We start from the raw sequence: 13,382 nt of genomic DNA on the forward strand, positions 1-13,382 counted from the left end.
CATACCGCCACAACCATTTTTCTAGAAGAGGTAGATTAAATTGAATCAAATTTGAAACTCCCAACCCACCTAACTCTATCGGAGTACAAATCCTCTTCCAATTCACTAAATGGAATTTTACCTCATCCCCAATGCAACCCCATAAAAAATCCCTTTGAAGCCTCTCTAGTCTATTAGCCACACCCACTGGAATAAGGAACAATGATAGATAATAAGTAGGTAGGTCAAAAAGCCTACTTTTAATTAAAGTCAACATACCTCCCTTAGACAAATAAAGCTTCTTCTGTCCAGCTAACCAATGTTCCATATTCTCGATAACTCCATTCCAAATAGAAGTGACCTTATATGAAGCACCTAAAGGCAAACCCTACTGTCTTAATTGAATGGGCTTAGGCCTTTGCATTCAAGTTATCAACATATAATCCCCTTTTTATAAAACTTCTTTGATTACCTATCAAAAACATATAATCCTGTCTTTTTTAGGGAGATTCAAAAATTTAAGAGATTATCATATTATTGCGTAAAATGTTTTAATTATTCTAGTTCAAAACGGTGGTGTTGATGAAGTCGATGCTCTCTCTGTTTTCCTCGGGAGTTTGGTCTTTCTCCCAGCTTTTGGCAGGGTTTGATCCCTCTCCCCTACGATTGAAGGCGGCTTGTGCTTCTAAGCTGAAAGGAAAGAGGGAACCGAAGAACTTGGAAAGTTCTATTAATTATGAGGGGCCCAGCCATGGAAAAGGCAAGAGGGTGTAGGGTTCCTTGTGGGGTTTTGGATTTGGGTTGCTTTGTGGGTTTAGGCGCTCCTTGTGTATACTTCTAGTGTACTTAGGAGCGCCTGACGCTTTTTTTAATAAACACTTGATTACATATTAAAACAAAAAAACGTTCTAATTAAATTGGCTTAGGCCTCACATTTAAATTGTCAACATATAATCATCTCTTTTTTTGTTTTGGAGGTTCAAGTTTAATACAAAATTTTAATTGTATGCTAACCATGCTAACCTCATTCTCATATTCACTCTAGCATTAAGTGAATACGAACATAACTAAACAACCTCATAGATAAACAATGGTGGCTTCATATAATTGCATCTCTAACCAAATATTTAAAAAGAAAAAGGAAAGGAACCCTAAGAACCATAGAGATCTAACCAGAATAATGACAACCAAATGGAAAGTGTTAGGAGTGAAATGAATGTGTGTATAAAGGTGTGTATATTCCAAAGAGTATGAGGAGTGGTTTGTAAACCTTCTAGAAGAAGGCTAGGAGTCTTACTGAGGTGTCCTCTAGCTATCAAAATATTCTTGTACAAACATCTATAAATAAAGAGAGAAGAAATGGCTATGTGATTGAATAGTTTCATTTCATTTTATTATCATTTCTATTTCATAGGCTTTGTTACATGGTATCAAAACACTGCAATAATTATGTATAGCAAATAAAATCGAAATGAATGGCAAAACTGATCCAGCTTAACGCTGGAAAGCACGTCAGCTTTACCAAGTTGGAACAAGATAAATTTCACACCTGTCGTATGAAAGTTCAAAATTGTCCCATGCCAATCCAAGGTTAAAAACTTAATCTTCTAAATAAATTAGTTTTCACGGAAGCCTGACTTGGAACACCATAAAAGTAAAGTAATTAATAAGAGCTCATAATTTTCTGGTCTTCACTGTGAAGTGGAATGAGCCTTAAGGAGCGTGTTATTTACTATTTTTGATGTCACATGGGTCATGCAAGGAAGGGTGGCAGATTTGTTAGCTTGTTGGCAAGGCAAGAGAGATGACCGCTTAGTAAAGAAGGTGTAGAGAATAGCCCCATTGTGTCTAATGTAGACTATTTGGAGAGTGCGGAATGCATGATGTTTTGAAGATCAAGAAAAGACGTTGGACGAGCTCAAAAAGCTGTTTATCAAGACTCTATTCCATTGGGCGGGCACTTTTAATGTGTCTCAGTTTTCTACTATGCCTCAATTTGTGGCTTTTTGTTCCTTTTTTTCGCCTTTAGTAGGGCCTTTCTTTGTATACATCTTGTATACTAGGGTTGTACTCCTTTGCGCTCTTCAATGAATTACTTAATTATCAAAAACAAATTCTGGTCTTCTAATGAAGTAAGTGCCTGGAAGATGATCCACTAGGACCATCTATGTCTTATGTGGTGTATTTGGAATGAAAGAAATGCTAGATGTTTTGAAAATTCCACTAGGACCATAGAGAAATTGACTCATTTTTTCTTCTTTACTCTTTACTCTTGGACAGCCGCTTGGCTAGCTCCCTTAGTTATTAGTTTCTCTGATTTTCTTTTTCATTTCTCTCCCTCCTAGGCGCTCTCTGTTTATACTTCCCGTGTATGTGGGTTGCGCCCCTCTGCGCTCTTTTTATATATCATCATTACTTATCAAAAAAAAAATGAAGAAAGTGCCTGGATTGAATATTTTCCCATTATTAACAGTGTTATGAAGCAACTTCAGAGAAAAATAAGTGAAAGATTACCAATGGCCATTATTGTAAATTTCAAATGGTCCATGGGCAATTTCAGATGATAGTTTCAGACAATACACAGATTCGGCAACCAGTCCAAACAGAAAAGTTATCTTTCAAGCCCCAAATTTTCTTATAACTTTATCATAACAGCAGGTACTGCCAGCATCTCTTACAAACCACTTATGCAGTAAATTGTCTAAATCATTAGATATAACCATTTTTAGGATACACAAAACACTGAAATTAACATTATTCTGATTACCTTATCAAAAAGAAATAAAAATTACCCTTTAATCAACCCAAATATGACAGCTGAAGAAGGAAAATAAATATTCTGAGATATTTATTTATTTTTGATAAGTAATATTCTGAGATATTTATCAAATGTGCTCGAACTGAAATTGACCCTTCTCAATTTAATTTAAACTCATGGCCCATTCTATGTTAGCCAAAATAAATCACAACCCCAAACAACCACTGATAATTATTATAATACCTTTAACTAAAATTCAAAACTTTATCAAAGTGGCCACAACACACCCAATCCATGAACACTCCTAGCATGACGCTCAAGGAATAAAAATCTTCCAAAATGAAATTTCAATATTTTGGACGAGGTAATCCAAGTTCATGCAGTAAGGAAGACTACTAATTATAAGAGCCCATCATACCATACAAGTACCACGAATCCAGTCCAATAAACATAAGAAGCAAGACAAAAGTACCAACTCCTAATAAAATCATTTGATATTACCCAAGATAGGAAGTAAAACAAGATACCTAAAAGCCTGTAGTAAGCCCGATACATGATTGATGTGCCATCAATGAGCATAACTCTACCATCTGAAGGATTAGTATTCAGTGCCCCTTCTTCACACTTGGCTGAATTAAGTAGTGCATCTTGGCGCAGTATTTGTTCACTTTCAGAAGGAATGACCACGTTACTAAGAGAAGTTGCATGAATAACACCAGGTAAAGATGACTTCACATTATTGGATAAATTACAATAGCCCTGAGAAAACAAGAATCGGACACAAAAATAAGATGAATAAATGACAAACATATTATTCAAAACCCAAGTTAAATCTATTGAAAACTCTTGGCTGAATTCTGAAAGTGGAAAACCTGCCCAAAAACCAATCAAGAACTGTAAAGAAAATATGTCTGTCTGGCTTCCATAAATATTTTTATTTGTTACCCATCATATGTAGTTCACATTTAGATTCTCCATATTGTGCAGTGCATGTATGTCACCTTATTTTTTCTCCTGTTTTATATGATGGTCATAGGTATAACTCAACCTTATGGTTGACAGAGGATTTCTACAGGCCAACATCTTGAAGTTGATAAAATATAGGTTGTTGTCAACAAATTTCTATAGGGAATCTCATGAGAGACTTCCGAATCTTCCTGAGGAAGGACTTCAACAACGTAATTTTGTTATTAAATTGTTTTTCAATCCCCAAAAACTTTAAAATATTTCCCGTTTGGTAAAATTTTCAAAATGCATCTTCAGTTTTGGGTTTGGAAAAAGTTTTTGAAAAATTAAAAATTGAGAAATGTTTTTGGTAAGGGCCACATATGAAAAAGTGTAACATGTTGGAGTTCATAAAAGAAAATTCGTTTGATAAACTGAAAAATATTTATGAAAAGCAAAAATTTGGGAAGTGTTTTCAACACATAAAAGAAACAAGAAAAAAAATGGCCCGCTGGAGGCTGGCATCTATGGGTGGCAGCCGCCACCCCTTCTCTGTGAGGGGCAGGGCCACCAAACAGATCTGCGGCCACCATGATGGTTGTCAGGCTGATCCGATGGCCACCACAACTCCGCAAGGCTGCCAAACAAATCCATGACCACCGAACAGGATCATCGTGCAAAACCACGGGTTAGCCACATATCTAGCATTGGTTCCTATTTTTTTTATTTTTAAAACTACAAACATCTGATCTGACACTAGTTCCAACTTCTGTATTTTTAAAACTAGTTATCAGACCAGAACCAAACATGTAAAAAATATGTTTTGAAATGTGTTTTCGTTTTCGAAAACTGAAAATTGTATTCTATGAAGACCACATTTTCTGAAAAGTGTTTGGATAACTATTGTCTGACAAGTGATTTTTGGTATTTGAAACAGAAAAGAGTTTTCAAACTTTTTTCTAAACACCCCCATTACTTTCAAAAGCAGATAGCGGCAACTGCTTCAAACTTTTTTCTAAACACCCCCATTACTTTCAAAAGCAGATAACGGGAACTGCGAAGCAACATACCAGCATAAGTGAGGTATCATACACCAGTCCACATTCAGATTTTAGGGCACTAAGAATGGGTGCTGACTGACAAGCCAAGAAGATTTGGACATGTAATAACTCCTACATTAGGTTTCTTCACCCAACATTGTACATATGGAAAAGGGACGTATGGGGTGGGGTTATGGAATAATATTAAGAGGTTTGAAGAAGTTCTCATGTCATACCAAATTTGAGGTGGGAGATAGCTCCAAGGTTAGATTTTGGCATGATCTTTGGTGTGGGGAATGGCCCTAAGCCTTCAATTTTATTTGGTATTGATTGCGCAAATGATGCTTTTGCTACGGCTCACGTGGAACTTGAGGGAGGATCCATTCAGTCAAACATGAGGTTTGCTAGAGAGGCTCATGATTGGGAGATGGATATCTTTGCCTCATTATTCAAGGTGTTATATTCAGTCAGAGTGAGACGAGACAATGAGAACAAGTTGTGGTGGACCCCATCCAAAAGAGGATTGTTTGGTGTTAAATAGAGTTGTAATGATGGTTTACGTTTCCTCTGAAATAGTATTTGGTAGACTAAGGTTCCATTGAGGGTGCTTGGTCGGTGACCCTATAAAAGATCCTTACCATAGATAATCTCCAAAAATGGCGTGTCATTATGGTTGGCAAGTGTTGTACATGTAAAAGGAATGGGGAGTCTGCGAACCATCTTCTTCTTCATTGTGAGGTTGCTTGTGCTATTGAAATATTTTCTTCGATCGATTTGGGCTGTCTTGGGTTATGCCTAGACAAGTAGTCAACATGTATTCTTGTTGATGGACTACAAGCAGAACTCATGGAGCTACTGTGTGGAAGATGGTGCCTTCGTGCCATTTGTGGTGTCTATAAAGAGAAATGAATAGCAAAACTTTTGAGGAGAGTGAAAGGACATTGAAGGAGATTCAGCCTTTATTTTTGAACACCATGTATCTTTGGATAGTTGCTTTTATCTCCTTTGGTACTTAGTTATTATAATTTTCTTGTTCTTTTCGCTCCTACTAGCTAGGTGACTTCTCTAGGATACTCCTTGTGTACCTGGGGGCGCCCTACACTTTTAATGATATCTTGATTACTTATTATGAGTAAATACGGAGATGGTACCTTCGTTCATCTTTCACACATGAAACTAACGGAATTCCACATCAAACCAATCAAAACATGACACATGTCATATGCCTCAACAAAAAATTTTAAACAAAAAAAATATATATTAAATGAAGAAAAATAGAAAATATTTTTTTAAAATTAAAATTAAAATAAAAAATAAAAATAAAAACAAAAAGGTGACTCAAACCACCTCTTTGAGCCAATGGGGGTGGGGTGTAGCGGATAATGGTGGCCTTCAGCCATAGATACCGCGAGGGACAGAGAAATTGAATGTTGGAGCATAAATGAAGGAAAACAATGCGAGACATGGGGAGACTCAGTAGCTGAAGAGTGAGCTGACGAGTTTGGATGTTGAGGATTGAATTAGGAAAATCGGATGGTGAGGGTTGAGTTATGGAGTCAACAATTAATGTGGTAGAAAGTATTTTGGGAAATGAATAGTGTGATGGCAACAATTAATGTAGTAGAAAAGTGTCTTGTGAAAGTAAAGAGGTGAGCTGGCAGCAATTAAGGAGGGTAGAAAAGTCAAGTGCTCTCTTGGAAAAATGAAAGGGCTGGGGTGACACCTTGATCTTTTGCAATCCTATGCCCAGCCAATTGCGTTATTTGCATAATGTGTTTTTGCTGTTCGAAGCTGCCTCCGGGTTGAAGGTAATGTAGCTAAGTCGGTTTTAATTCCAATGGGTAATGTGGAGCAAGTGGGTATGTTAGCCGGTTTCTTAGGATGCGGGGTTGCCTCTTTGCTAGTGAAGTATCTTGGTCTTCCGTTGGGAGCCTCTTATAAGGCCAAGCATATTTGGGATGGCATTAATGAGAAGCTAGAATACCGGTTGGCCAGCTGGAAAATGATGTATTTATCGAAGGGTGGTAAGGTCACCCTTATCAAGAGTACCCTGGCTAATTTGCCCACTTATTATTTGTCTCTCTTTCCTATCCCAGTGAGTGTTGCTAAGCACATCAAGAAGTTACAACGCAATTTTTTATGGGGAGGTATAGGTGAAGAGTTCAAGTGTCACTTTGTGCATTGGGCGAAGGTTTGCACTCCAATTAAGGAGGGAGGGTAGGGTATCAGAAATTTAATGGTGTTCAACTGCGCACTTTTAGGGAAATGATTGTGGCGCTATGGGATTGAGAGAGATGCTTGGTGGAGAGTGGCAGTAGATTCGAAGTATGGGAGCTTATGGGGCGGGTGGTGCTCTCTTGAGCCTGGAGGAGCTTTTGGGGTGGGGTTGTGGAAGAATATCAAGAAAGGGTGGGAGACTCTCAAAGGCTTTACTAGACATATGGTGGGGGATGGGATGAGGATTAGCTTTTGGCATGACTTGTGGTGTGGAGATACGGTTCTCAAGGTAGCCTTTCCAGTTTTATTTGGTATTGCTTGTGTAAAGAATGCCTCAGTTGCGGCTAATATGGAGATGTTGGGAGGTTCAAATAAGTGGAATGTAAGTTTCACTAGAGAGGCACATGATTGGGAGTTGGAAGTCTTTGTGTCCTTTCTCCAGGTGTTGCATTCAGTCAGGGTGAGACGAGAGTGTGAAGATAGATTGTGGTGGACTTCCTCCAAAAGAGGTCTCTTCAAGGCCAAGGCCCTCTTTTATTCTTTGGCTTGTAATGAAGGTAGGAGCTTCCCTTGGAAGAGTGTGTGGTAGACACAGGCTCCTCCAAGATCGGTCTTCTTTGCATGGTCGGCGGCTCTAGACAAAATTCTAACCTTGGATAATCTCAAGAAGCATCACGTTATTGTTATAAATAGGTGTTGCATGTGCAAGAGAAGCGAGGAGACGGTGGATCATCTCCTTCATTGTGAGGTTGCTTCTGCTCTGTGGTATGCCATCTTAAGTCGCTTTCAGATGACCTGGGTGATGCCTAGACGGGTATTTGATTTGCTAGCCTATTGATGGTCTTCTGGGAGGCGGAGGAGTGCTGCAGTCTGGAAGATGGTGCCTACGTGCCTCTTTTGGTGTTTATGGTAGGAAAGAAACAATAGGTGCTTTGAGGACTTGGAGAGATCTTTGGAGGACATTTTATCCTCTTGTTTTCATACTTTGTATCTTTGGACTGTAGCACATTTATCCCCGTTGTCAATTAGGTATGATGATTTCCTTGCTCGCTTTTCTTTTTCTAGTTAGGTGATCCTTTTGTATACTCCATGTGTACTTTGGGGCACCTTATGATTTTAATAAGACTGGTTATTACTTATCAAAAAAAAAATGAAAGGGCTGAGGTGCGTGAATATTCTAGAAAACTAGAAGGGATTGATTGGGAAATGGTCTTCAACAATTGAACAAGTATATGGGCATTTAAATTTGAATGGGCGTTAATCTCGGGCAGTTACAACGAATCTGATTTGGTGGAATTCAAATTAGAAACATGTTTATTTAAAGAAAATCGCCAGTAGGAGAAAGGAAGCTGAATCTTGTTAGGAGGCCTGACTACCTTGAATAAGCCATAAATATTTTGTCATTAGTATTCATCTATCTATTGTAACAATTCAGTTCTATAATAAATATATCTTCATTCTCTCTTCCAATTACAATTTGCACCATTCCATATATTTCCTATAATCTGTTACAATTCCAGCCATCAAAAAGATAAAAATAAAAATAAAAATAAATAAAAGAGGAGAAAAACATCCAAAATACAACAAGTGCGCTTCAAAGGGGGTTTTACACAAACGCATGTATGTATAGGATTACGTTCAAGCTACATCTAGATTAACTCTTGTCAAAAAAAAATTCATTGGATTAGTGTTTTGATAAACCTACACTTGGACTTGTTCTTCCTCTAATTTCTACACACTAAATATTGAGATAATCAAAGACTAGGAACTATTTAATCTACAAAATATTAAAAATTTCAGTCTTTTACAAAATATGTAAATTTAAAGATTTGATAGTAAATGACATCATTTGCATGAAATTTTGGATGCACCTTTAGCATAGAGAAAACATGTAATCTGATGCTGAATTGTAAAAACATAAATTCGATTAAAATTTATTTACTGGTGTAACAATAACAAAAAGTTAAACCAAGTGTAATTGAATCTAACCCATATATACTAAGGTCCGTTTGGGATTGCGGTTTCAATAAGTGCAATTTTAAAAATAACGTTTTTAAAATCACTACTTTTTAAAATCGTAAAGGCGTTTGGTAAAACATGTTAAAAAGTACTTTTTTATTTAAATACTTGTTATGCGAATTCATGATTTTGGTTTAAATTCGCACTTTTTCAAATAAGCACCCTCTAGCCTGCTTATTGAAATCGCAGATTTCTTTCCTATTTTAAATTAAGTGTTTTTTAAATCGCAATGCCAAACGCCTTACGTTTTGCGATATCTTTTAAAAACGCAGATTATTCTTGCGAAATCGCAATCCTAAATGCACCCTAATTTAGACTAGCAAAACTTCTAATTTTCATATTCATTATTAACACTACCACTCTGGAAGAAGGCTAGCACTATATTTAGAGACTAAAAATCGCTAGATACGTATCACTGAGCATACCTTTCTGGATAGTTTGTGTGAAGGAAAAATCAGATATGGTTTCTTTAGATTGCGCAAATAATTTCCATTGTTTGGAGCCCTTGACAAGTTTATCCCTAAGCATGCAAAGCTCCTCCATAACGAATGAATGTGGACAAGCGAAGACTGATAGCATGCCATGAATTCATAGCAGCTAAAGGAAGAAAGCCTCAAAAGTGTGCAGTGACCTGAAATTCCAATTACGTAATGACCAAAGGTAACGAAGAATCATGTATGTCTCAATGGATCAAATTATTAATTAAAAAAAAAGGTAATGACATATAATATCTCAATTTAAAGAAAGAAGCACAAAGAAATATCTCACGGAGGTGTTACGAACCACGGTGAGAGCGCCAGAGGATCCTTTTGGGCCTTCTTGTGGAGCCGATTGCAAAGGTGCCTCTGTGGCTGTCGGGACTCGCCGGAAAGACGAGTTCGGTGATGCCCAGGAAATCGGAAACGAGCGGCCAAGTTCCGGCGATTCAATCCCACTCATTGGCGGCGGAGGTCATGTTGCCGAAGGATCCTTCTCTGGCGAGAGCTGCTTCGCCGAAGGATCTCACTCTAGCTTCGCAGGGGCGTGTTCTCACCGCCGACAAGACTCTCGCCGATAGTTGCAGTGTGACGGCAGACGGCCGACGGCTGACGGCGTCGAATACGCAAGGTTGAGGGACACTATAGAAGCTACAGGTGGAGATAAGGATTTGTTTGGGCCGAATGAATTTAGCCATTTGTCCATCATGTAATCATGGGACGATGGGATGTGGGCTTTTGAATTCTAACCCAGCAGCTGAGGATGTTATAAAAGGCCCTAATAAGTTGAATATGATTAACTTGAAGGGCAAGGTCCCTTTGGTAGACAAAGGGCCCAACAGAAGGGTGAAATACAGAAAGGGGAAGGCTGAGATTTTTTCGAGGGCAAAGAAGGTATGGGTTGCAGGTCAGGCAAGGGAATTAGAATCATCTCACGTTCTGTTGGGTCTTGTACCACTCAAAACACAATTCCGGCTCGTCTTTGTTGAAACAGGATTCTCTCCTGCTCAAATAAACTAGAGAATATCTAATTAATTATACTTTAATAGTATTTTTGTCTTTTCACTTTTTGAGAGGACAAAAATACTTCTCTACTATAACTAACTGGATATTCTTCAGCTCATTTGAACTGGATAAGATCCTAATTCGTGTATCTCTAATAGGAGCGCAATTAGCGGCAAGGGAGGAACTAGAAATTTTTTCTTGGGATTCAAAATCAAATATATATATATACACACACACATACGTATTTATGTAAAACAAGACAAACAAATCTTAAACTTAATTTCATTCTAACTCATAAGTTATAATGTGTACAAAAGTTACATGTCTATAGAATCATCCTTAAAAAGAACTTCCCTTCCAAAGTTGAATATGATTAACTTGAAAGGCAAGGCCCCTTTGGTGGACAAAGGGCCTAACAAAAGGGTGAAATACAAAAAGGGGAAGGCAGAGATTTTTACGCGGGCAAAGAAGGTCTGGGTTGCGGTTCAAGCAAGGGAATTAGGACCATCTCACGTTCCTGTTGGATCTTGTACAACTCAAAACATGATTTCGGCTCGTTTGTGTCGGAACAGGGTCCTCTCCAGTTTAAATGAACTTGAGAATATCTAGTTGGTAATACTTTAAGAGTATTTTTGTCTTTTCACTTTTGAGGGAACAAAAATACCCATCAACTATAATTAACTAGATATTCTCCAGTTCATTTGAACTGAATCAGATCCTAATTCGTTGTGTCTCTAATAGGAGTGCCGTTAGCGGCAGGGGAGGAACCAAGAATTTTTTCGTGGGGGGTCTAAAATCCAATATATATGAAAAGTCATAAGTTATAACTGTATACAAAAGTTACATGCCTATAAAATCATCATTAAAAAGAACTTCCCTTCCGAATACAAAAGTATTGCAGTTTGTTATAAACATGTACAAAAAAAAATTCCATAAAAGAACTATGTATGTCCTTGGAATTATGCTCAATGATGATCTTTCACAGAATAAAATTCATCCATTATCATTTTTGTAGTGAAATTCCTTAGCAATTTCTTTCTCAATATAAATGACCAAATGATCTGCTACAAACTCATCCTCCATTCTACTACGTAATCTAGTTTTTACAAGTTTCATGGCAAAAAATGCTCGTTCAGTGGTGGCGGTAGAAACAGGTATTGTCAACACTAGATGAATTAACCTGTAAATCAAATTATAGATCTTTGACTTTCCCGAAATTGTCAATCCTCTGCATAACTCAGATAAAGTGAACAAATTCTGAAAATCTGAATGTTTTGGCACATCAAGCTGATAATAATGCAATTGAAATCTCAAAGAGATTTTTTCTTGCTTGGTGAAATCTTGAGGATAAAACTTCTCAACTAAGTTGTATATATCATCAATCTTAAATGATTTGTATGCATCTTTAGGGCTTAAAGCAGCGCTAAGAATAAAAAGTTTCACTGCATGCTCATTGAATCTATTATTCAGTTCTTGCAATTAGAAATCTATTGTAACAATAAATATATAAATTATAAAATGATACTCCATTGTCATCATTGGCAACGGGATCTGTCTCGAGCTCTAATGTAATGAGCATTCATATCAGAAACATCAATTTCATTTTTTTTTTCACAAAATGATTTAACAATATCAAGAAAAAGCTCCCACTCTTCATTTCTCAACTTTTCAAGAAGTAATTTTGTAGTTGAAACTACACTCATAGCATTTAAAATGTCTTGAGAATTTTGTTGTAAAGCTTGGCAAAAAAAATTAGTAAATCCCATAATCTGTTTCATCAAATGGAAGATCAAAACAAATTCAAATGAGGTTAACGCCATATAAGCCGCCTTAGCATCACCACGTTGAGCATAATTTATTCCCTCATTTGAGAATCTCAACAACTTGAAAAGACTAAAATTTATCATGGCGTTCTGAAGAACCAACAACAAGAATTGAGGAACAAATTTTGCTTCTCTAGATGCTGCAACTAAAGTTAATTGTAGTTTATGAGCAAAGCAATGCACATAATATGCATAGCGACTGTTAAATATATGGTTGAATATATTGAGGGCGGAAGAATGAGAGAGAGAAGAGAGACAGCAGAAGCATATAATATACTACATCTCTTCTATGCATTATAATGATATGTTACATAGGCCTCTATATATATAAAGAGGATAAAAGTGATAAGCAAGAAACCTTAGACTAATTAAAGTAGGGAATAAACTCTAATAGGAAAGACAATAAACCCTAGATAAAATATTCTAACATCCCCCCTCAAACTCAAGGTGTAAGCTTGAGATTGGAAAAAAGAAAGGGAAATTATGATTTTTTTTTTTTTTTTTTTTGTCTCAGGAGTTGGCGGCCGGAGGTGGAGGATGGCGGCTGGTGGCCATGAATGATTTGGGCCATGGACTTGGCCTAAGACTTGAATTTGAATCTTATAGGATAGGCTAAATTGTGCCGGTTTCATTGATCCAAAATAGGCCAAAACCCGTGGACCATTGCATATGGTCTGACCCAAAAATGATATGACCCGAGTCTAACCTGGTGAACCAGGTTGACTATTTGGACCGGGTCATAGGAATGGACCTAGTTGGCCTATTCGGCTGAAACGTATAGGACCCGATTTGTTTCGAATTTGAGTGAATTGGCTCTAACCCGTGGGTTGGGTTGACTTACTGGACCAGTTTGAGAGTGGGCCGGCTTGGGCAGCTGAGCCGAAAGTAGTTGGACCGGTTAGAAACAAATATTAGGCCGCTTCGGGTTGTGAAACCGAACCAGAATGAGACCCGCTTGGTCAAGTTGACGGATCGGATTGCCAGATTCATGGATCTGGGTCTAACCCACTGGATAGGATCGACAGTTTTGGATCATGGGCTAGGAGGGTTGTGAAACTGAACCAGAATTGACAAGTGGGTAGATTTAATTGGGCCAAAATGGCTAAAACCCGTGGACCAT

At 37.5% G+C, this 13,382-nt stretch overlaps 1 protein-coding gene across 3 annotated transcripts in view; it reads right to left on the reverse strand.

Annotated features, from left to right (window-relative positions):
- The window catches only part of LOC132174791 (5'-3' exonuclease family protein), a 68,209-nt gene extending 58,083 nt beyond the window's left edge, over window positions 1-10,126 (reverse strand). For 2 of the 3 annotated variants that reach the window (XM_059586497.2, XM_059586473.2), the window contains exons 1-3: window positions 9,742-10,126; window positions 9,384-9,589; window positions 3,265-3,496 (exon numbers count right to left, since the gene is read on the reverse strand). In XM_059586497.2, the coding sequence (XP_059442480.1) occupies window positions 3,265-3,496; window positions 9,384-9,542 (391 nt within the window). In that variant the 5' untranslated portion in view covers window positions 9,543-9,589; window positions 9,742-10,126. Of the gene's footprint in view, window positions 1-3,264; window positions 3,497-9,383; window positions 9,590-9,726 lie in introns of all 3 variants that reach the window. The other variant, XM_059586488.2, reaches the window with a different exon arrangement.
- Window positions 10,127-13,382: the final 3,256 nt, after the last annotated feature.

Source organism: Corylus avellana, chromosome 2 (genome assembly GCF_965113065.1).
Source record: "Corylus avellana chromosome 2, dhCorAvel1.hap1.2, whole genome shotgun sequence".
Taxonomy (NCBI): Eukaryota; Viridiplantae; Streptophyta; class Magnoliopsida; order Fagales; family Betulaceae; genus Corylus; species Corylus avellana.